The 25,401-nt window shown below is 44.8% G+C and overlaps 2 protein-coding genes across 7 annotated transcripts in view; one reads left to right on the top strand and one right to left on the bottom strand.

Moving 5' to 3' along the window:
* The window catches only part of RCOR3 (REST corepressor 3), a 28,931-nt gene extending 22,804 nt beyond the window's left edge, over positions 1-6,127 (bottom strand). Inside the window, exons 1-2 of one of the 3 annotated variants that reach the window (XM_083433075.1) lie at positions 5,779-6,127; positions 4,574-4,630 (exon numbers count right to left, since the gene is read on the bottom strand). In XM_083433075.1, coding sequence (XP_083289201.1) covers positions 4,574-4,630; positions 5,779-5,950 — 229 coding nt within the window. In that variant the 5' untranslated portion in view covers positions 5,951-6,127. Of the gene's footprint in view, positions 1-4,573; positions 4,631-5,649 lie in introns of all 3 variants that reach the window. The other 2 variants (XM_083433074.1, XM_083433073.1) reach the window with 2 other exon arrangements.
* Positions 6,128-15,625: 9,498 nt separating this feature from the next.
* The window catches only part of KCNH1 (potassium voltage-gated channel subfamily H member 1), a 236,755-nt gene continuing 226,979 nt past the window's right edge, over positions 15,626-25,401 (top strand). For 3 of the 4 annotated variants that reach the window (XM_083433005.1, XM_083433004.1, XM_083433003.1), the window contains exon 1: positions 15,686-15,924. In XM_083433005.1, the coding sequence (XP_083289131.1) occupies positions 15,852-15,924 (73 nt within the window). In that variant the 5' untranslated portion in view covers positions 15,686-15,851. Of the gene's footprint in view, positions 15,925-25,401 lie in introns of all 4 variants that reach the window. The other variant, XM_083433006.1, reaches the window with a different exon arrangement.

The raw sequence follows: 25,401 nt of genomic DNA, 5'->3' as shown, positions 1-25,401 counted from the left end.
GACACTGACAAACTGGAACGTGTCCAGAGGAGGGCAACCAAAATGGTCAAAGGCCTGGAAACGATGCCTTATGAGGAACGGCTAAGGGAGCTGGGCATGTTTAGCCTGGAGAAGAGGAGGTTAAGGGGTGATATGATAGCCATGTTCAAATATATAAAAGGATGTCACATAGAGGAGGGAGAAAGGTTGTTTTCTGCTGCTCCAGAGAAGCGGACACGGAGCAATGGATCCAAACTACAAGAAAGAAGATTCCACCTAAACATTAGGAAGAACTTCCTGACAGTAAGAGCTGTTCGACAGTGGAATTTGCTGCCAAGGAGTGTGGTGGAGTCTCCTTCTTTGGAGGTCTTTAAGCAGAGGCTTGACAACCATATGTCAGGAGTGCTCTGATGGTGTTTCCTGCTTGGCAGGGGGTTGGACTCGATGGCCCTTGTGGTCTCTTCCAACTCTATGATTCTATGATTCTATGATTCTTAAATGAAGGAACTGAGGAGATGCTCATCAATTTTGTAGATGACACCAAACTAGGAAGGGTAGCTAGTGCTACTAATGTAGAACAGTGGTTCCCAATTAACTAAGTATTGCAGACTCCCCATTTTTCAAAAGCCAAGCAATGGACCCCCTGCTTTTGAAAATTTTGATATCTCTATGGTAGTTTTTGTTATGTGAGTGGTGCCACGGACCCCCAGGGTGGGTTACATGGACCTCTGGGTTACACGTTCCCACCAACTGGGAACCATTGCCATAGAAGACAAAATCAGGATTCAATATGACTTTAACAGATTGGAGAACTAATAAATGAATTTCAATAGGGACAAATATAAGGTTCTACAATTAGGCAGAAAGAACCAGTTGCACAAATTTAAGATGGGGTACACCTGGCTTGTCAGTAGAACATGTGAAAAGGATCTAGAGGTCTAAGCAGACCACAAGTTTAACATGAGCCAACACTGTGAAGCAGCAGCAAAAAAGGCTAATGCTATTCTAGTCTGCATCAACAGACCTATAGTGTCCAGATTAAGTGCAGTAATGCTACCAATCTATTTTTGCTTTGATCAGACCACACCTGGAGTACTGTGTTTAGTTCTGGGCACCACAATATAGAGAAGAAATTGACAAGCTGGAATGTGTGCAGAGGGTAACCAAGATGATCAACGGTCTGGAAACCAAGCCTTATGAGGAATGGTTGAGGCAATTGGGTATGTTTACCCTGGAAAAGAGGAGACTGAGAGGGGATATGAATGCTATCTTCAAATATTTCAAGGGCTGTCACCTGGAAGATGGAGCAAGTTTACAGTGGTACCCTGGGTTACAAACACCTTGGGTTACAGGCTCCGCTAACCCGGAAGTAGTACCTCGGGTTAAGAACTTTGCCCCAGGATGAGAACAGAAATCGTGTGCCAGCGGCACAGCGGGAGGCCCCCTTAGCTAAAGTGGTACCTCAGGTTAAGAATGGCTTCAGGTAAAGAACGTTTCTCCGGAACGAATTAAGTTCTTAACCAGAGTTACCACTGTACTTTCTCCTGTTCCAGAGGCCAGGACCCAAACCAATGGCGTCAAGTTACAAGGACTAAACATCAGGAAGAAATTTCAGACGGTAAGAGCTAATTGACAGTGGAATGGACTCCCTTGGAAAATGATAGACTCTCCTTCATAGGATTTTTAAGCAGAGGTTTGATGACCACCTGTCATTTATGATTTAGTTCAGATTCCTGCATTGCAGGAAGCTGGACTAGATGACCCTTGAGATACCTTCCAACTCTACATTCTGTGATTCAAGATAGCTCTCAAGTGAGAAAATGCTGCTTTCTCCAACCTTTGTGAGCCTGCAACTTTAAAGTTTTCATTGTACCTATACACAGTTTACAGAAATGGACATACTATTTCATTTATTTGTTCCCTCCCCTCTTGGTGCAGTTTGCCTTCACATACTTTGGCAATCCTGTCATCTTGTCCATCTGACACAAATGCCAGGAGTCCTAGAGTTCACTGGAAGACAATCCTCCATTTTCCACTGCACCAAACAAAAAGATAACAGGTTACTAAAAGTCTACCATCTACCTGGTCATCCAGGGAAAGGGCCAAATTAGATGTATCTTCAGTCTGATCTAGCAAGACATTCTCAGTGCAGTATCAGCCTCAAATACTAACAATAGTAATCCATCCCAAAAAATTACCTACCTACCCTTCATTACATGACTCATGAAAAACCATGCTGGAGCAGGCAGCACAAAACAATATCCTAGCAATAGGTTTTTGAAAGACTGTGAAAAACTTTGGAGGCAATATGGTATACCACTATTTAGGCTGCCTAAAAAGAAGTGCACAGGATGAAGGATGTAGAACAACATTCACTCTACTCTTTTGGCATGGAAAACCTTATCACATTTCTGGAAGAACAGCTGGCGAAAGACAAGGGTATTCATAGAGGGAAGGAAGAAATAGCTAATAGATAGGCTGTCATAATCTGCTGCTGTTATCTTTTTACACAGCCAGTTCTCTCAAGTTATCAATCATTTTCCTCCGAAAAAGTTCCATAGCAGAAAGGATCAAAATTAGGTAATTATGAGCTGTGTACTTGTCACCCTGCAGCCATCATCCATCTATCTGGCGGTGCACATGACCACATATTATACCCAGGGCTTTTTTTCAGCTGGAACTCACAGGAACTCAGTTCTGACACCTCTCAGGTGGGCGCCATTGCCATTATAAGAGAACAAGGGAGGCATTCCTGGTGAGTTCCAGCAACTCTTTTTCTCGAAAAATAGCACTGATTATACCTCCCCTATATTTGTATCACTGAATGAGCCGAGAGGAACATATGTGAATAGGCCTGGCGCCCCAAGATTATCCAAAAGGATATAGAAGTTCAAGAGATTGGGGTCTCCATCATTATGAAAAAGCAACAACATATGATAAACTGCAACTGGTTGTACATGAGTCATAGCAAATGCTCAGTGTCCACACTTATCCACGAGACACTTATGTCTCAACAGGAAATTTGTGACCAGTCAAGAGTTAAACCCATCACAAGCAGGGGCAATATTTTACCTGCAGCAGGTCAAGAGCTGTTTCACACTAGCAACTCAGGGTATTTAATATTTACCTTAAATAGACGAAAAGAAAACACAAACAGATTCCTTATTGAGAAAGGGAACAAAAGAAATACAGTGAACTTAAAGTCATTTCGGGCTAATAACTTCTTAAAGGATCTTAAAAATGATTAATCAAGCTTAAGGTCAACAATTTATTAGCCTATATGACATGTATACATTAGAAGAAGGTCAAGATCCAATGTAGCATGAGTGGGTATTCACATGTGCAACTAGACTCTCTTTAGTCTCCTCCTTCCTGCAAACCCCGCATCTGCACCAGAGACATGGGGAATCCTCAGCAGGCATAGGCAAACTCCAGCCCTCCAGATGTTTGGGACTACAATTCCCATCATCCCTGACCATTCGTCCTGTTAGCTAAGGATGATGGGAATTGTAGTCCCAAACATCTGGAGGACCGGAGTTTGCCTATGCCTGCCTCAGAGTGACAAGAGGGCCACAGGAAACTGGGGAAAGGGGGACAGAAACCCAAAGTCCTGTTGCACAAGTACATTTTGGTTCCACAAGTGAGTGGACATAACTGGATGCTGCCCAAAACCTAGAATTCTCAGGAGTCATTTATTTTTCAGACCAGTATTGATGCTGTAAAACCACACATTTATGATCAACAAAGGCCTCTACTATGACTCAAATGAGCATTTCTAAAAGGGGGAAAGAAATAGTTCGCTTCCCCCTTAAAAGCCATATACTTAGCATGTTGTAAAACATCAAAGGCCAGGCTACTGATGTAAACTCAAACCTCAAGAGAAGGGAATCACTCTAGTAGCAGGAATCAACAGACATATGGGTACAGGTCTAAAGAACAAGAGAGTTGACAGTGCTTCCTTGTGGCCAAAGCAAGGAATGAGAATGTGTGTGTTACAATAATATAAATCCTCTTTGTCCATGCAAATCAAAACAGACTTAAATTAGTGTCAACGAGTACAAGTTTGCCTGTACATTGGCACATGGTTCACCAAAGCATTGGGTACAATCTACAATAGGATTCTACAATCCTATAAACTTCAGTATCTGCCCCTTTTAATTACAATGAAAAATCCACATTATATAAATTACTACGATAAGCAATATTGCTCCCAAACTACTATAGATTCAATATGGGCTGTTTAAAAAGCAAAACATTTTTTTTTACAACCCCTCATTTCCTTCCTATAAGGTAATAGCCACCCTCCTCTCCCATATATGAGGCCTGTTCACTTTAGCTTGCACAGAGCAAATGCTGGCCCTGTGAAGCTTCAGTGACCACAAACAAGCAGCACAAAGCTTGGGAGAGCAAAGAAAATCCCACACCTTTAACCTTCACAAATGCAAGTCACACATACACATACACACAATATTCAACTGAATGCACACCTATTCAGTCTCCCTCCAAGAACCATGCAATAAAACTCCATTTTCGAAAGACCAAATGATACCAGGTTACACACACACATACATATTTTTAAAAAAAGAGTATTTACCAGGATCAAAGTCAGGAATGCGAGCTTGATAGTCTGCTCCGACCCTCATTCCTACATCTGCAACGGAAGAAAAAATAAATGCATCACTTAGAGGGGCGGTGGGGGAAAGACGCTGTTCTCTTCAGTCATGAAGTGTGATCTTTAAACAATATAGATTGTGAGCCAGAAGCATCACAAGCAAGCCAATCCAAGACCACCACTGCAGCCAAACCTTGTTATTTTGATAGCCTCAAACCCTTCACCCTTTGAACAAGTGTGGAGAGAGAGAAAGAAATGGGGGGTGGGGTGCAGATCACCCACCATCACCACCACTACTACTACCTCACACCGGAAAAAGAAAACCCTACTTCCTTTTAACACTCTAGGTAGGCAATAATTTCCAAAAGGTGAATAATTATTTTTAAAATCATTCTTTTTAAAAAACAAAACAAAACACCCATACGGTTTGACACAAACATCCCCTCCACTTTTTATTATTATTGTGCAAATACTGCAAGGTGTTGGCCCGACTGTATGCATCAGCGTGCATCTCTAACCCATTCAAGGTACAAATAGTGAAGATTATAAGGCGGTGCACATAAAATAGACCTGCATGCGGGCAATCCCTTCGTAATTCGTCCTCGTTTGAAAGGCTTACAACTACTAAATCTGCACCATAGTGTACGCACAAAACACGCCCGCACGCACCTAAAGAGAAAGGCAACGCCGCGCCCGAGGTGCGGCTGCGATACACGCGTGTCCATTGTGAAAATGCACACCCACTCTCAACGGGATACGGACGGATGGATGGATGGAGAAGCGGACAGGCTGGCGCGCGCGCACACACACGAACACACATATTGCGCACGCCCACGGGGAGGCAGGGAGAGCGCGCCCTCGCGCGCACACACATATGCCCACAGTAGACACACACACATACTTGCACTTTTTACCCTCACTCGCTCGAGCCCTCCACGCGCGCGCTTCAACCCACCACTCGCTCTGCACGAACGCGAGGGCGCGTTCACACGTACACACACCCTGCGCACACACACCCCGGCAGATACACACACACACAAACATATATTTATATATACAGGCTCCGTGGTGCAGCCGCCATGCAGCCAAGCCAGTGCGCAGTGGCGAAGCGACCAGGCCCAACTCGAGTCTAGTCTCGGAGGGAAGGGGCTGGTGGGTTGTTGGTGGAGGGAGGCTGAAGCTCGCACCGTGCTCGTCTCCGCTGTCGCCGCCGCCGCCGCCTCCTCCTCCGCTCTCCGCCTCAGAAAAGTGCCCGTTGGAACCGGGGCTGCCGCCGCCGCCGTTCTTGGTGCCGTTGGGGGCCCCCCTACTCTTGCCGCCCCCCAGGAGCTCGGCTCCTTTCTCCATCATGCCCGGCATGACGGCTGCCGAGGCGAGGGGGCGGCGGGCGGTGGCAGCGGCTGCCGAAGGGGGGGAAAGTTAATATGGAGCCGCCATGTTGGTGCCCCTTTCCCCCGGCCCCCCCGCGGCTCAGGCCGCCGCGGCGCCGGCGCCTCCTCCCTTCCCTGCTCTCCCTCTCGCCGTCCCCCCCTCCCCACCCCGCTTCTGCTCGCCTCCTCCGCCCACGGGTCGGGGATCCCTCCGCGCCGGCCCAGCCGGATCTAGCCTCGCGCGCTGGAAGCTTGAGGAGAGGGCGAAGGCGGGACGGAGGTGCTTGTCGTCTGCCGCGCGCCGCGCATCGGAAGGCCGGGCCTCGCCTCTGAGGGGAGAGGACGGGCCGAAGCGCGGGGCTTTCGGGGGGCGGCTATGAGGGTAGGGGGTGGGACGCCTAGTCGGCGTCGGGGCTTCGAGGCCTGCTTCCCCTCAACCGGGAGAAGCGACGCGAGCCGCCGAGCTCAAGCTTCCAGACTCGGATAAGATCCTCCCCGCGTGTCGGTCGCGGTTCCTACACGTGAAGCCTTAGCGTGACTTTTTCTGCATGTGGGAAACGTGCTGCACGCGTGCTCAGAGGGCTTCGTGCAGCAAGGAGCCGCTTTCCAATATACAGGAGTCGTGCGGCCTCTGGGACCGCCCTTGGGCATCCGTCAGTCATCGCGGGACGGCTTGTACGTGTGAAATGGGACACTGCAGAACAAACTCCGGAAAGGGGAGTTTTCACGTCGCTTGACACGCCAGCAGCTCCACGTTTGGCTTTGCTTTAAGCAACCAGCAAAGGATTGGTTGTTGAACCTTCTTCAGGGTCCCAATATATGGCACTCTTTCAGGGTTTCAGGCTCCCCTCAAGCCAAGCGTGCGCCTCCCTATGCAGGGAAATTGGCCTATGATGCATTCAAAGCATACTGTTTTGAATTTCTAGCTAAGGCATTGGACTTTTTCATATACTGGCGGAGCATATTCTGCATCAGGGATTGGGAACGTTTCGAGTTGGAGGGCCGTATTCCCTTTGGTGTGGGGTGAGAGGCAGAAGTGGGCAGAGCGATTAATGTATTTCTGTGCACACTTTTGTATACCTCTTCTCTATCCAAGCAGGCAGAAGGTGTCAAAATTCAAAGACACATCTCAGGCAGGCGAAAACACTTAAGGAAGGTGCAAAACCGAGCTGGTGAGGTCTGTGTGGCCTGGGGGTGTCACATATGTCTCCCAAGACTGAGGTTTACCGTTCCAGTTCTACAAGCGATGAAATATCAGAGCCATTCACCCAACCACCCCATGTGTATAATTTGTTGTGTGATTGATGCATATTCATGTATTGCATCTGTTGCCTTTACAACCCATGTGAATAAATGTCATTAGAAAGGGCTAAATGTAGGTGAGACATACATATATACCTGGCTCACTGCCATACACCACTGCATCTAAATATCACAGTGACTACAGGTTAAGTGTGTCAGATTAAGCCCGGGGAGACCCAGGTTCAAATCCACATTTAGCTTATTGTGTGGCTTTGAGCAAGTCACTGTCTCACACGATAGCTGAGGATAAAATTGTGGGTGTGCAGGAAGATAACTGCACACACCATCTTGAGCTTGGAGGAAATGCAGGATAGTTGAATGTCAAGTTAATTTTCTTTCTGTCTCATTTTCCCATTCTTAGATTCAGTTCTCCGGATTTTCACATCAGTTTGCAATGTTTTCTTTCATTCTTAAAAAAACAAGTTCTCATGAAAATTTAGCAGCAGTTTCGTGCAAGTTCTTTCTAAAACACAAATCTTGACATGCACTTTGACCTTATACACATATATGGCAAAACAATTTCCCCTTATGCAATGTATTTTTGTACGCTATTTTCACTAATGCATACATTTTTATCCACACATGGAATTTGCACCTGTTACTTGACTGGAAAGCTATTTTTGTACAGCTTACTGCATTGCAAAATTTATTAAAAGAGCAAATTTTGAAGGATGGATGTGATTTGGCTCATGTATTGTTTTGGAAAGTGTGAATTGTTTCACCTTTAAATGCAAGCTAAATCGAATTTCTCCCACATACCCAGAAGCACATAAGCAGGGCCAGCCCACCCATGAGGTGGGATGAAGCAGCTGCCCCAGGCAGCAGAAGCCCTTGAGGTGGCGCCCTGCTCTGGCAACTTGTTTGGCTTATTCCTCCCTGCCCACCACAGAAATATAAGGGGCTTCTGGAGCTTGCTTGCTTATGTCCAGGAAAGGCAAAGGGTTGCAACTAAGAAGGTGGGACTGAGCGCGTGACGGCATGAGCCACATGGCAATACTTCTATTAGGACCACCCATTAGTTAAATAAGGTGGGTGTGGGGATGTAAGAAAAAACTGTGAATAGTGTAGTTGCTTCCCAAGTCTGCAACTTCTCACAATATAGAAGATGTTTTGCAGGTACAACTGAGTTAGACTATCAAGGTGCAAGACATAAGGTGCATCCAATGCTATCGGGACAAAAAAACCAAGTCAATGCTTCCCCATGTTTGAGAATATAAAATTCAGAAGTTATTGGAGTCTGTCCAAACACACGACTGTCAGAACACACATGACTTGACCCTAGGGAGATGGAGAACAAAAATAAAGAGCAATGTGATAGTTTTTATATACTAGAGAATATTTATATACTAGGGAATATTGAGGTGATGCGCAATTTAAAAAATCAATTGGAACCAAATTTTGTAATATTATGTACAGACCATCTGTAGATCCCTAAAAGACAGGGTATAGGCTCATGAGGCAAATTTGATTAAATGTGCATATGTTAATAATGGAGAAAATAATAATTTCATAAAACACCATAATCTTGACGATTCCATTTTCTTTTGAGTTTATGGCCTAGCTAAACTGAAAAGACCTGTGCTATGTAATTAATGTTCCAAAACACTGAAAATAATAAATGGTTAGAATCTATGGTGAAAAGAGAACCAGCTAGGCATGACAATTGTGATTAATCTTGAATTGTTTTGTAGACAGATGAAAGAAGATATTTGGAGACATTCAATGAATAGGAAAATTAGTCAAAGTCTTAATAGAGAAAGACACTGAAAAATGGTTACATGTAATCACATGATATTATAATGAGGGCTGATCTGAAGATCCAAATGATTTTAATTGGTTTTAGGATTATGACATTGGGTTGCAGCTATTAAGATTGCTGTGATCCCTTGACTGGTGAATAGAAATCACGTGTATAATCTGGAAGTGTATAAAAACATTGCTTTGAATGTGGTTCTTTACAGCCTTATTTTTGCGGAGGATAGCTGCACAAATTGCCTTCAGTCTTCACACCCCTTAGTTGTGTGGGTGGTTTGTGGCACAAATCAGAGCTCTGGGCCTCTTTGGTGCATGTATACCGGCTGGTGCTACTATGTTAATTAGGGGAAGTGTTGCGATGCAACTCAGCTTGCTCAGGGGGTTGCATGAGGTTAAAGCAGATAGAGACGGAAACTTCCAAGATTCCTAAACTGTCTCACTGTCCTTTGACCTCTGTGCTGACCTTTCCTCTAATGTTACATGGTTATTTTCAAGTTGTGGCTCTTGCTTCCTGCCTTCCTTCTTTTCAGACCCTCTTGTAGAGAGGAAATCTTTGGAAGTACTGTACCTGTACTGTACTTTTCTGTGTATAAGACTAGGTTTTTTTTCCTTTTAAAATAAGGTTAAAAATCTGGGTGCGTCTTATACAAAGATAGTGCATATGCCCATTTTCTAAACTTGGGCTCCCCAAAAGTCAGGGGGTGTCTTATGCATGGGGATGTCTTACATACGGAAAAATACGGTACCTCTGCTAAGTGCAAGCAGCTAGTATGGCTCCCTTGCAACTCTATCTCAGCTAGCTAGAACTAGGAGCTCTTTTCTACCCAAGTATGCACAGTATTTCCTACAATAAACTTCATGTCTTGTTTTTCCGTACCAAGTTTCTCTGTGTGATTGCAACCAAGGTAAGCCTGCTCTCCGTCAAGGTTTCAGTACAGTCAGCTTCCAAGTTGTGTGCTAACTCTGCAAAATAATTCAAGATTAATGCTGCTCGTCCAGTCCCCAGTGTTCATGTACCAGGGGCAGAGTCAGCATCATTAGGGCAGAAAGTGACACTACATGCACACCAAACCGGTGTGCATCTCTGCTTAGAGTGGCTTCCACCTAACAGTCATATATGCTGCCCCAGGTGGCCCCAGCAGCCTGGCAGGGGAGGTGGTGGCATCCTAGCTTTTATCCCACCATATTGGGAACTGGTGCTGGGCCTGATTACCTAACGGTGGGATACCTGACGGCATGCAACTTCCCAAACTGAAGTCACATTTGCAGGTGGGGGAAAATCGTCTTCATTTTCTGTATCCCAATATCTTAAACTGTAAGATATTGCATACTTCCTTCAAACTCCCCAAAGGCTCCTCTATGAAGCAGAAAGCTTCTGTTAACGAGACCGTCAGTGAGATTATTCCCTTGCCAGGCTAAATATGTGCCTGATCTGTTACTACAGAGGAAAGCCAAGTCCAACCAAGCAATTAGGCAGTTTTTCATCGATAGACATTTTTGAATTTAAAGCCTACTAGGAAAAGCAGAAGCAAAGTAACAGAAACATCTGAAGAAGGTTTATTTTAATTACTCTGTATTCCACTCGCACATTTATATATTTATAAATTGCATTTAAATATAAAATATCATGGCGGCATTCAGACTAAAACTGCAGTATTACAAGAAAAATGTCCATTGTTACATAATGTTACATTCATGGCTGCACAGTATTACGGTATTAAATATGATACTCCTTAGTAATATCTAATGGAAACATTTAAGCATAATTGCGCCAGGTAGTATAGGTATGGCCAAGTGCTTACAAAAATCAATGGGTGATCTATAGAAGTTCATTTAATATTACTCACCGGAGGAGAGATTAAGAGGAGGAACTGAGAAAATGCTATATGATCAAACTCTCAGAAGATTAATAAACATAAAGAAAGGGCATACAGATCTAGCTTGAATCAAGATACACACACAAACACACAAAGTGTGGAGAAAAATATGGTAGCCCAAAATTGTGATAATTGTGAATGTTAAAGCTTTAGGTCAAAAGCCTCCGAACCCAGTGCCCTCCACACGCTTTGGATTACAATTTCCATTAGCTCCAGACTAATGTGTGTGTCACTGTGGCCAGATCTGACATCTCCAGAAAAGAACACAAGTGGCAAGCTTTCCACAATTGGCCCAAAACATTGCTTTTTGCTACCAAAACATGGGTATCTAGGTTTAGGATTGAATCTAGGAGTACCCTACTAAACTATGAACTTGGGTTTTTAAGGGGAGTGCAACCACATCCAAGACACATCAATCTCTTATGCCTTGTCCGGGCTTGAGTTTGTTTGCTTTCAAAGAGTTCAATCCTAGAACAATATTATTTCTGATACACAATAATGGCCTAAAAGGAAAACAATGAGTTCTTTTTTGAGACTAATTTTTATTTGATTTTACAAGTGTAAAGTTATAACAATACCAAATAAACATCAACATTTCGAGATTTTTCTGACTCTCTAGACTTCTCTCCATCCCCTCCTTGGGTCTTATTGTCAACTTTTTCAACTGTATATTATTTCATAGTCCATATTTTAAATCTGTCCATAATACTTGTTACATTACAAGTGTTATTAAAATCCTGCTAATGTATTCATCTGCTTACAGTGGTCTCCTAAATAAGTTGTAAATTTCCTCCATTCTTTCTTGGACGTTTTTGTCTTCCTGGTTCCTGAGCTTTCCAGTCAGCTTTGCCATTTTGGCACAGTCCACCAGCTTAGTTTGCCATTCCTCTCTGGTAGGGACTCTTTCTTCTTTCCATCTCTGGGCTAGAAGCATCTGTGCGGCTGTTGTCGCATGCATAATAAGTCTTTTCTCTCCTTTGGAATTTCAGTACCTATAATTCCTAATAAAAAACGTTTCTGGTTTTTCAACAAAAGTTATTTTAAATATTTTTTTTCAGTTCATTATATATCATCTCCCAGAAAGCTTGTATTACCTCACCACGACCACCACATATGATAAAAGGTACCACTGGCACATCATTTTCATATAATTTTATTTCAGTGTAGAACATGCCGTAAATTTCAAATCTATTTTCTATAACTTCTCCCAATCTGCAGTCTGAATCTGCAATCCGTTGCCCAGTGTATCATTACAGATTTAACCTGTTCGTCTTTTGTATGCCTTTCCAAGAGCAATCTACACATTTTCGACAGTAATTTAACATTATTTCTCAACAAACCTTTTTGGAATCTTGATATCTCATAACTAAAACATTTCTTCTTATCTGTCTGAAAAATATCATTTAACTGGTATATCATTTAATTGGTATATTTAATTTAATTAAAAATATAATTTAAAAGGAAAACAATAACTGAGTCCCCCCCGCCCCTCCCCCATTCTACAAAATCTGTGTCAGGCTGCCTGAAGATGATTCCTCCTCACCAAAGGTGAATAGTCAACTGGCAACTAGAACAGTTCAACTGTGTCACTTTGGAGCAAATGTCTTAGCTAAAGTGAGTTGGACAAAGGACACACACACAATACATTTAAAGCAGTCTTATACCACTTTGATACTATTTCACCAAATAAATCCTGGGAACTGTAGCTTGTTAAGGGTGCTGAGGGTTGTTGGGAGACCACACACAGAGCTACAATTCCCAGCCCAATTAGCAAATGACAGTTCCCCAGCATTTTTTGTGGGAAGCTACGACTGTTAAATGGAGAGTTCCATGGACTGCAAGAAGATCAAACCGATCGATTCTTAAGGAAATCAGCCCTGAGTGCTCACTAGAAGGACAGATCTTGAAGCTGAGGCTCCAATACTTTGGCCACCTCATGAGAAGAGAAGACTCCCTGGAAAAGACCCTGATGTTGGGAAAGATGGAGGGCACAAGGAGAAGGGGACGACAGAGGATGAGATGGTTGGACAGTGTTCTCAAGGCTACCAACATGAGTTTGACCAAACTGCGGGAGGCAGTGGAAGACAGGAGTGCCTGGTGTGCTCTGGTCCATGGGGTCACGAATAGTCAGACACGACTAAACAACAACAACAACAACAACAACAACAACAACTGTTAAAGTGGTCTAAGAGTACTTTAAACTGGGGAGCCTTAGGCTCAATTCTTGGTCCTCCGCAGAGCTTACTGGTTTATTTATTTCATTTATATATTAACAACAACAACAACAGTTAAGGCAATTGTCAATATAAAAACAATTTCAAATCCAATACAGATGCTGACTGGGATAAAAAGCGTCACTTTGAAGGCTCAGTCACCATCACAGCCTAGCCAACTTTGCAGGATTGTTGTGTGGCTAAAAGGGGGGGGGGAAGGTGCCAAAATAAAATGAATTTGTGTCCTGACATACAGGCTACACACAATCCTAACTTTCACTAGCTGGCTTTAAAGTCTTTTAAGAAGAAGTGCTAGTACTAGGTTTGGTAATAAGTGTATCCTCTGCAAAAATGTTGCCATGTATCTTTACCTCTTAAAGGTAAAGGGACCCCTAACCATTAGGTCCAGTCGCTGCCTACTCTGGGGTTGCGACGCTCATCTCGCTTTATTGGCCGAGGGAGCCGGCGTACAGCTTCCGGGTCATGTGGCCAGCATAACTAAGCCGCTTCTGGTGAACCAGAGCAGCGCACGGAAATGCCGTTTACCTTCCCGCCGGAGCGGTACCTATTTATCTACTTGGACTTTGACATGCTTTCAAACTGCTAGGTTAGCAGGAGCAGGGACCGAGCAACGGGAGCTCACCTCGTCGCGGGGATTTGACCTGCCGACCTTCTGATTGGCAAGTCCTAGGCTCTGTGGTTTAACCCACAGCGCCACCAGCGTCCCATTCTTCACCTCTTAGGAGTGCTCCAATTCAGGGCTCCAGCCAGCCAGCTAGCAATGTACCACTCCAGGGTGGTCCATTCCGTTCCACCTCCCCTCACCCTGTTTCCCTACTTTTCTGTACTGATAAGACACAAAACATTCTGTGGCCATTGAGCATCCTGAGTCCTCTTAGGGCTGTCTTATGTCTTATTGTTTTGCTTGTTTGTCGGTAGAGGGTTTTGTTTTTTTGTTCTAAAAACCAAACATGCTGAGCTGTCCCCCAGGGCCCTATTTTGGCTACGTAGCAATGGGTACTTACTATTTAAATTCTCTACCGGAGGGGCTGATTTCTTTCATGTTAAAGTGGCTATTCTAGGTAAGTTTCAAAACATGCCATTCACCCTGAGTTAAGGAGTGGACCAGATCTAAACTCCTTCCATACAGCAAGGGAAAAATGAGGCACCATGAGGGAGACGCTGCTGGTGTCTGAATGGTCAGGGGACTTTTTAAAGTGTTAATTTTGGGGTGGTGGTGCCATTGGGGCCCTTAGAATCATGGAATTGTAGAGTTGGAAGGGACCCCAATGTTAGAATTCCTGCTCCATGATTGCAGTCATGGGATTGTTGTCTATCACATGACGGTACATGTTTTGACTCCGCAGAGTGGGAAGTGACGGAAACAGGATGTTTGTGTTACTGTGTTCCGTGAAGTGGGACTATTGTCCTTTTCTCTTTGCTGTCTGATGCTAGAGAGAGAGGGAGCCATGTTGCAGTGCTCCGTGTGTGTTTATATGTAAATAAAGTAGATTAGCCAAAATGCTGAGTTGCTGAGGTCTGTTACACATGATGCGCAAACTCTGCAGATCCCTAAGTGTGCCGGTGTTGGTTGGCATCGGTCGCTGTGATTTTCAGGCAGAAGAAAGCTTTTGAAGCTCCCGAATGATTAACCAGGAGGGAGATAACATGCCAGTCTCTGCCAGGGTCCTACTCAAGTGTAAACTGAACTCCTGACACCCCTTGGGTCATCTATTCCAACCCCCTGCAATCTTTTGCCCTATGTGGGGCTGGAACCCAGAACCCTAAGATTAACAGTCTCATGCTCTGAGCTATCCCAGGTCTTCTGGGATCTTCAAATACTTCAAGGGCTGTCACATGAAAGATGGAGCACGCTTGTTTTCTGCTGCTCTGGAGGGCAGGACTTGAACCAATGACTTCAAGTTACAAGAAAGGAGATTCCTACTAACCAGGAAAAGCTTTCTGGCAGTAAGAGCTGTTTGACAGTGGAATGGACTCCCTCGGGAGGCTGTGGCAAACTCGGCCCTCCAGATGTTTTGGTACTACAACTCCCACCATCCCTAGCTAACAGGAGCAGTGGTCAGGGATGATGGGAATTGTAGTCTTAGAACATCTGGAGGGCCGAGTTTGCCTACGCCTGCTATGGACTCTCCTCCCTTGGATGTTTCTAAGCAGAGGTCGGGTGGCCATCTGTCATGGATGCTTTAGCTGAGATTCCTGCATTTCTTGGGGTCCTGACTCTTGGGGTCCCTTCCAACTCTACAATTCTATGCTTCTGGAGAAAGAGCGCGAACTACCTCGGGCCAGCGCCGTCCACCTGGCAGGGAACCTTGGGAGCGAGCCCAACTGAGGTCAGAGAGACTTCCTTTGGAACAAACCAGAGGTCAGCTCGGGATGCGAATCAATGCAACCAGATCAGCCTGTTCAGGGCAGCTGCTCCAAAGAAGCCATCCTGCCAGCGAGCTCTGTTGGGCGACCGGCCGGCCGGCAGAGGGCGCTGCCGGACAAGGTCCAGGCGCGGCGGCTGGGAGGCGGCGGCGGCGAGCGGGGATGCAGCGAGCGAGCGAGCGGGCGCGGGAGGAGGGAGCCTGAGTGGCTGGGCGCGAGAGAGGAGCTGATGCTGCAAAGCCGCCCGGAGGGGACCATGAGGAGCTCAGAGCGGGAAGAAGAAGACGAAGACGAGCGCGCAGAGGCAAGCGCCTAGCGTCGCCCGGCCGCGGAGCCCGAGCCAGCGCGCCCGACTATGGCTGGGGGAAGGCGAGGGCTGGTGGCTCCCCAGAATACCTTCCTGGAGAACATCGTCAGGAGATCCAACGGTGAGCAGAGAAAGAGATCCCGGCGGCGGTGGGACGGGGAGGGAGCCGGGAGGACCACCCTCCCGGGCAGAATGCACGGAGCGCTGCTGGCGGTGTTCGCGTGCACGTGTGAATGCGTCCTCGGGGCTGCTCGGTCGGCCCCAATGCGGGACTCGGCGAATCCGGGCTCGATCCGGAGCTGCTCCTGGCTCAGGTGGGGATGCCTTTGGGTGGGAGCCCGGAGAAGTCTGACAGAAGAAAAAGTGGTCCAGATTCCTCCGTGAGGAGGCAGGTTCAGGTGGGGTGGGAGAGGAAACCCCGCAAGGCTCCTGGGCCCCATGAAATGCCACTATTTTGGGGGGTTGGGGGAGGTGTTGTTGCAGGGCCGGTTTAGGGGGATGCTGCTGCTGTTCAGGGCGGGATTGGTTTGTGGGAAAAGATCAGCAATAATTCCTCCTGCTCCCGAGCTCTTGGGATGATGTCCTAATGTAGACTCCTTGCAGTGTGTGTTTGTGTGTGTTGGGGAGAGAATGCTCCTCCGTTCCTTTTCCTGGGGGAGTCCTTTCCCTTTCTCTCGCCTCTCCACTCCCCCGCCTCGCTTGCTCAGGGGCTGTCCCCTCCCTTGTTACTGAGGTTTTTGGTGCTATGCAGACCTGGGAGTCTCTCTTTGCGGAGGCTGTAGCGAGATCCTCAGCTAGAGCCAGCGAGCGAGAGGCACTTGGATCTAAATGGGCTTCCTTCCAGACTTCACCTCCCTGCAGGTGGAAGCCGACAGGGAGAACCTGTCTAAAATAACAGCCACACACTTCAAAAGTGCAGCAGGAATTGGGGGGGGGGGGGACGGGGACGACCCCTGATGCATATCTCTATGTAGTTGTCGAACGGGTGTGATTTCTACATTTGTTTTGTTTCTTTTTAAAATAGGCTGATACTTCCATAGGGTGGGGTGGGGGGTAAAGAGAGAGGTTTTTAGGCTAGAATGCTCTTGAAGGTGAATTCTGACAGTTTAGGCTAAGGACTGACTAATATCAATCTCTGGCTGGCTCCAATCCCCCTCCGATCATTCAAATAAGCCACTGTTATACAAGAAGAATCTTGCAGGTCATTATAATCCGGATTGCTGAATCTGGTGCACAGTGAGAAGTCACATTTGTTTGTTCAGGAGAAGGTACTGTTTGGGGGAAGTTGTTGAAATGTTTAAATATGGCTAAAGGGAATTTTGAGATAGTTCTGGTTGAAAGACCAGCAGCATGGGCTTGAGGTCATTTATTGTTATTATCGTATTTCGTTATTTATTTTTAATTAAAACCCCAATTGCATGTTTGCGCTCCCTAACAAACAGCCTCCACTTGGTAAACAGAGCAGGGAAATTGTGGTGGGAAGTATCTTAGTCTCTGATTTGTGTGTGTGTTGCTTGTCCCTGCCTTAGAATTCTCAGTCTAGCACGATGACCCACGAATTTTAAAGCCACATTAGCATTAGTTCCATCGCACTGCTGAGCCAATCGAAACAAACATGGTACCAGCTCAAACCCATATAGGGTTAGACGTGCCTGTCTCTGTATAGGTCTGGATTTATTTCTTTTATGAAGTGGATTTCTCTTCCACCTTTCTGTTGGCACGAGAGTTCTCGAGGGCTGCTGATTGCAAGTCTGCTTCCTCGCCAGGTTTGTGGTGTGTGAGTGCAAAGGAGGGCAGGGATCCTCTCCTTTGAACAGTTACACAGAAGAGAAAATTGCAGCAGATTCAGCTGCTACCACCCCTACATGACAAGCTGTCCAAATTCCCCTCTTCCGTTGAAAGGCAAATTGCTGGGAACGGGATTGAAAACAATGCTGTCAATATCACAACACCGTTATCCAAATCTATGGTGCAACCCCACTTGGAATACTATGTGCGTTCTGGGCACTGCACCTTAGGAAGGATGTCATTGAGCAGGAAAAGGTTCAGAAAACCAAAATGATCAAGGACCTGGTAAACCCCCCTGTGGAAAAAGGTTACAACATTTGAGTCTTTTCCATTTACAAAGAGAGAGAGAGAGATTGGTGATGGGGATATGAGAGCAGTGTATACAATTATGCATAGTGTGTGGAAAGTGAATAGAGGTAAGTTTCTCTCCCCCCCCAGCTCATATTTCCAGAACTGAGGGATGTGCTAAATGGTGAGAGATGCAGGGCAAGCAAAATGAAGTTCTTAGTCTATGGGAATGACTTCCACAAGATGCAGATGACTTTAAAAGAGGATTAGAAAATTCATGGGAGATGAAGCTATCCATGGCTATATGATACCTCCAGGATCAGCTACGCCATGCTTCTGAATACTGAAGAGGCCAGAATATCAGCTAGACAGGGCTCTCGCATGTTGTGATTCTGGGCTTCCCAGAGACACCTGGTTGGCTGCTGTAGGACGGAGTATTCTGCACCAGGTAGGCCTTTGCTCTGATCCAGCACTGTGCTTCTTGTGCCCTTAGGTTCAGGCACCTTTCCCTCCTCTCCCAAAGGCTCGTTCCAGTGTTATGTGTTTGCAAAATTATGACCCAGTTCCTTCCTTTCAGTTTGATTAATTGCAGCTACTTGAACGAATAAGAGCTATTGGCACAAGTATTGATGAGCGAGACGCAGGGCTGGAATCCAAATGGGGAAGGCACACGGCCTCTAAAGATGCTGGGGGCGGGGGATTCAGCTACACAATGATAAGGCAGATATACAACTTTAATAACTTCCAGAAACACTTTGCTGTTTTAAAAGGGTTACACTGTAGAGGAAATCACCTTTTGATTGTTCTCCATGCAAACCACGATCACATTAACGTATACTGATGCGTCACTTCAAAATGTAAATTAGACCCCTCCAGCCCCAATCCATCATTAAAAGTGAAAGGTTTTACTTGGGAGGAAAGAAGAAATATCACTTGTCATTAACTCAGTAATGGCCAGCAGTTTCTTCTCCTCAAATTATTTCACTGTTGTCAGATGAATACGCCATTCAATCAGCACCAACTTAAAAAAAAACCCCTCCAACTTCCTAGCGCCTGCCTTCATGTTTGAATAATATTATCATTAAAATGTCATTTTGAAGAACGCGCTGTGTGGAAATTGACATGTCCTTGACTTTCCTTTTCCTTCCCCCAATAAGAGGCCTGATGCAAAACCCACTGCCTTTAATCAAAGTTCATCAATGGCTGCCAAAAAAGTTCCTAAAACAGACTCTCATGGTGGGCAGACTTCTGGCTTTCAACGCTTATTTGCTAGAAGTCCCAAGATCCACCAACAAGGGGGGTTGCAAAAGGACATGTATCTACCTGTAGAAGGGTGCAAGGGACATGCATCTATAATTACAGAATTCTGCATCCAGGAATTCAAGAATTCGGAGACCTGAATGGAGCCTTCCACACAAAAATCTGCCCCAACTCATATTGGTAATATAGTTTGGAGCTGTGTGTGGGCAGGGGGGTCATTTTGTTGCCACAATTGTTCAAGAGCTGGGAGTCAGAAATCCTCCCCAATCTACTGCAAATTATCCAGAGAATGGCCAGTAGGTCAAGATCTGATCTCACCTTCTGCCCACCCCTGCTTTCCAGGACAGCCACACACATTCTGTGTTTGTGTGTGTGTGTGTGTATAGCCATGGATTCAAGAGCAGTCCAGAAGGTTAGAATGCTTGTTTTCCAGCATTTTGTTGTTGCACTAGTGGTAGTTTCTATCTTTATCCAGTTTTACTGAGCTAGGGTGGAATGTACTAACTCTAGTATTGGAGATGGTACGCCTCTGAATGTCAGTTGCTGGGGAGCACAAATTGGGAGAGACAAATATTGCGTTCATGTCTTGTTTGTGGTCTTCTGGTTGGTACTGTGAGAACAGAATGCTGGACCAGATGGGGCTTTGTTTTGATTTAGTAGGGAACTTTTAAAGTTCTTACTAGAAGCAGGGCACACTTATTTCTTGGTGGCCTTTCCCCTCTAGTGGATTCTTTCTAGCTTGCAACTTACTTGAGCCTGGATAGCTCAGTTGCTGAGAGTATGGTGCTGATAAGGCCAAGGTTGCAGGTTCGATTCCTGTATGGGGCAGCTGCACATTTCTGCTTTGCAGGGGGTTGGACTAGATGATCCTCGGGTTCCCTTCCAGTTCTATGATTCTACTCGCAACAGGTTAATGTGGTAGCCACGTCTCGGCATATCAAGCACAGCCTTTCCAGGTCTTCATTCATGTAGAATAAATGCATCTGTAAACAGTGGTTCTTTCCTCCAACCTACATGTGTGGGGTTCTTGGTTGCATGCATATAGTATACATCCATGGTTGAGCAATTGCCTTGCATGCAGAAGGTTCTTGGTACAATCCCCAGTGTCTCCAGGTTGGGCTGGGTAAAGCTTCTGCCAGAATATCCTGCAGAGAGGCTAGGCATTGGGCTAGACGGTATACTCAGTGAAAGACAGCTTCCTATGTTTCTAGCTTTACATGAGAGGACTTCCTAAAAATGCCCATAGATGGAAGGTGGAAAAGAGGCAGGGTGCTTTCAGAATGATGGGATTCAATCACATACCAGCAATTCAGGCTGCACAATTACAGTTGATTTGGGAGGTCTTGCACACAGCAGACTCACTTCCCCCAAAGAGAGGAATTTTTGCAAGAAGGAAAGTGAGAGAGAAATGAAAGGATGTGTGTGGGTCACTAGTGAAAGTGCCATGAGGCTATTGCTTCAGTTCTGCCCTCCTGGGACAGCCACTCCTGCTGATCAATATTGTGATTAAATATATCATAACATAAATGACTGCATTATGCAACACAATAAATATTAATATCAATAACACTTGACAGTGACCACCCCCTGGGAAATGGCTTTGAATGGCTGGCTTAATCAGGTGAAGTTGAGTTAGGGACTTCCCCTGCATCAAAAGACAGGCTCCAGTGGATTAAGCAGATGAGACCAACAGTGGGTTCAGCAGTCAAGAAGGTGGTTTCTGCAGGTGCTATAGAGGGAAGTGAGGGGCAGATGGGGTTCATCAATCTGGGAAGGGAGCCTATCTAGGAAAAGGAAAACTCTGATCCTAAACCTTTGCTGCCTTGTGTGATATCTTTGGGAGAAGAAAAGGACAAGTAGTAAACCCTACTGAAATCTGGAGTGGAGTCCCTAAGGCAGTTGGATGGCATCCTGTATACCTCCTTCCAGCAACTCCTGCAGCCAAGCTGGTGCCAAATGTATTGCTATCCTTTCCTTTGGGCCACATCAGCGAAGACAACAAGGGGGTCTTGTCATCTGGGCAGCCCAGGACCACCAAATACCCTGCCCATGTTTTCGCCCCAAGGAGGTCACTTTGGTGCTGCTAACTCAGTGGTTTGACTTCACCCCCGGAGGCACACTCCAATGTCTCTTGAGACAGAAAGATGCCAGCAACAACAAATACAAGCTTCCAACAACTGAATATTGATCTTAATAGTACTATAGAATAAATCACATAACAGGCTTCCTTTATATGCACCAGTTTCTTGTTAAATCAGATTCGGTGCTGAAGTGCCAAGCACAGATCAAAAACCTATTAATTTCAATAGAACTAGGAGGAACACTTACATATATAAACTTCCTGTACTATAAAATATTTGTTCTTAAAATACATTAAATATTAATTTCGGAACTGCTTGCAACTTTTCATGCGATTGTTTTTTGTAAACAAAATCCCATCCCAACAGAATATATAAATAGAATCAACATTAACAAGGAACCAAAACAAATACCTGATTAAACATTCACAGTCTTTGCTCGTATAGTGGGGACGAGATGCAGCGGCAATATTTATTCATTTGTCACATTTATAACCCACCCTTCTCCGCCAAGGAGCTCAAGGTGATGAACATAGTTTTCTCTCCTTCCCAGTTTATCAGGGATTTGAACCCTGGTCTCCCAGATCCTAGTCCAGCACTCTAACCACTACACCACAGTGGCTCTCAAGAGCCTTGCAGTAGCAGTGTTGCTGCCACTTACTAGGATGGGTGAGGTGGCAGCAAGGTCAGGGCTGTAGAAGTGTGCTTGTGGAGTGAATCTGATGCTCCTGCTGGTGGTCCACACAGTCCTGGCCACACTGCCATCTTGCTCCTGCTCCTGCATCTCTTGGTGAGCAGTAGTGATGCTGGAGGCAGGAGGCTGTTTTGCTGGGTGTCCACTCTAGCGGGTCACCTGTTCCCAGTGGTGTGAACACCACTGAAAACCATCTCTAGCTCATATCACATCTGCTCGTATTGTTTATACATTTTTATCTGTCAATTCCAGGGAGGGTCTCCAAATAACTGATCAAACCCCCTACTTTTATTTCCCCCTATCTCTAATAATGCAAGTTCTCTAACCATCCCAGCCATTTCCCACCTTTCAATTTAGCCAGGCTTTCATAGCTGGTACTTGATTACCCCGACCTTTAGTGGCTATTGGAATTTTGGCTGTTGTTAAAAGATCGCACACTGTCTTCTCCATGTTATTGCAGTTCCTCGTTATTTGGTATTACAGAATCTTTAACGCCGCCTACCAAAAATGCCGCTGAGTCTAAGATAATGTTGTAACCTAAGTCAATGGCATTCTAAATCAGATTATGAAGATGTACTGGTGGAAAGGGAAATCGATGAGTACAATGAAGTTCAAAGTTGGGCGGTCCATTACTGTACCAGCGCTAGTGTCTACAGTTAGAAGTTCTATAGATGACCCTGCCAGGATATGGCAAAGACTGAACCTGGGACCTTCTGCATGCAAGGATGAGAGGTCCACAGCTGAGTGGCAGCATCTTCCCAGGGTTTCTGAAGGGCTTTCTCCCAACCCTACATGAAGATGCCATGGATCAAACTTGGAACCTTTTGCACAGCAAGCCTCCACTGACCCTTTCCAGTGAGGTTTGTAGCTCATTGGTGATTTGATCCTGGGTCTCCCTGGGCTTAGTCCAACATTCTAACCAATGTTAGAAACTCAGATGTGTAAGTTAGGTGCCAAATGGCTCCTTAAACCAAGCTTACAGTTGCCAAAACAGAATGTCTAGTTGCCATTTGGGGGCAAGACTTTCTATATTAAGTGACTTTTTTGTTTAACAGTGCAATCTTACATGTGTCTACTCCAAAACAAGCCCCACTGCATTCAGTAGGACGTTTTCCCAAGTAAGTGTTCATGGAATGTCCAAAACTGTGGACCAGGATATACAAGGGAAAGATGGGGAAATTACTCTGACTTTGCCACTTCTTGGTCTCTGTGTAGATCAGTGTGTGACCTTCCAATTGTTGCTGGACCCCAACTCCCATGAACCCCAGCTTGCATGGGCAATGGTCAGGGATGCTGGGAGTTAGAGTTCTGCAACATCTGGAGGGCAACAGGTCTCCCAATCCCTGGTACATAGCAGAAAAGAAGTGGAAACAGAGGTATCTGTGACCTCTCGTGTTGATCATGGGAAAAGTCTGGGGGCTAATCAGCCAATTGATGCCTCAACTGCTCCCATGTGGACTCTTGAAAACATTAAAAACAAGAACCCCAAAATAATTGTTCCCAGAGTCATTCCACTGTTCTGCAGAATATCAATTTGCAAAGGGACTCCAGGCAATCTTTTGCCAGAGTGATCGTATTAACATTAAAAAAGCTCATGAATCAGCTAGAGAAAAAAAAGCTGCACATGGCCTTTTCTTTGATTTGGTAAAAGCTTTTTGTAATGGGCCACAAAGAGACCACCTAACAGGGCGGGAAATTAGTCTGATCTGAAAGAGAGAGAATATAAATGGACTGAATCATAAAGTTTTCATTTTAGTAACGTTTTGCTGTGCTGCAGTTATATCTATCTATCCTTGTGGTATACAGCAGGTTACAGGTGCAAGTATTGGTTCTCAGTGGCTGTAATATCTAAGATCTCTCTCATGGCCTTGCCAATACATTTAGAAAGCTCATGTACTTTGAAGATCACAATGCTTTCTGTAGAATGCTGCCATTGTTGCACTTTTTTTTTTTTTTTTGCAAATTCAGCGGGATGTTGTAGATGTCTTACTCAGGATGAGTTCAAGACATTTATGGTGTGTGAAGTGGGAGAATATGGTGCCCTCACATTCCACCTACAGAAGCTGTCTGGTTTAGGGAGTATGTTTGATGAAGACACACTGCTTTCAGAAATGTCATGTAATGCTAAATAATAATAATAATAATAATAATAATAATAATAATAATGGAGCTGCAAGTACTTGGCAATCATTTTCAATGCAATTTTACACACATTTTACTTACCAAGCAAAACTAAATCATATAAATTTAATCAAAATATCTTTTGAATTCTGAAGTCATGTTGCAACTTTATGGCACCTTTCCTTTTTAGAATTTGCAAGTTGAAAAATTCAGTACACCCTAAATTTTCTGAAGAGGGCAGCTGATGAGAGCCCATTGGGAAGGGATGCTCTCCACAGTGTCCTTTAGTAGCAGGTTGCTAAATGCCATAGGTATTATTGCTTGTATCACATGCCAAGCATGTTTCAGATTTCTACAACCACCGGTCAGTTTTTGCAGCCCCAACTGCTATAAAGTTTGGCCTTTGCATTCATTAGGAGTGTTGTCGGTATGAATGTGTTGGAATGGCTCCTGAAAGTTCCTTGTAAAGGAATTGTTCAAGGCTTGCCAAAGAGGAGCATGGTCAAGAAGCAATACGCTCACTCTCTCTGCACCGTTTTAGGCTGTACAATGATAACAAAAGAAATGGAAACGCACCAGCCAGCTTTTGCTCTCCACAAAGCACCCTATTATTAGCACACATTACTAAGTTGTCCCGTGTCTTGCATACAATCAAATGGCGCAACCCTAAGAGGAGTGCAGGGTTTATACAATTAACTTAATTGTGTTATGCAAAAAAACAAAAAACAAACATTGATCCCTTGTGACCTTGAGCTATTTTTACCACAATCTCCATCCAAAGAACCTTTGCATCTTCCCTTTTCGATCTGCTCTTCCATTAGAGTCATTGTGAGTGGTTTGCATCCTGACACCACAATCCTAAATATAAAATACCTGGTATTCAGTTCCATTGACCTCCATGTTGACAACCAGCAATTTATTCCAAACTTTGATACCCATTCAGTGCATCAGAAGTGAGTTGGAAGAAAAGTGCCATGTACTGTCAAGGATTTTCTTGATTTTCACCACTTAAAGTTTTTTTTTTTTAAGTACCCTTTTCCAAATAATAATTATCTAACCAATAGCTAGTATTTTTCTCTCTAATTAGTGAATTGTCTGAGCAAGACTGGGCGGGTAATACACCCTAATAAACATTCATTAGAAGGGAAATTTGTGGACAAGAACCACTGAATCTTGATTGTGTATTATAAACAAATCCATAGTTGCCAACAGCAATAAAAGAGATTGCTTTTTGCCATTTTGTATTTCTGCTGTATTTCATCAGTTGCCAGTCTCTCCTTTCTGATTTTCCAGTAAACGTGATGAGTTAGCCTGCTATTGTGTATATATACGTAATTTTAGTTTAGTTAAATATGGGATTTATTTAAAT

This window comes from Podarcis tiliguerta, assembly GCF_965153285.1.
Source record: "Podarcis tiliguerta genome assembly, chromosome: 3".
Taxonomy (NCBI): domain Eukaryota; kingdom Metazoa; phylum Chordata; class Lepidosauria; order Squamata; family Lacertidae; genus Podarcis; species Podarcis tiliguerta.
The sequence above is the reverse complement of the archived record's forward strand: the minus strand, read 5'-3'. Positions and strand labels throughout refer to the sequence as shown.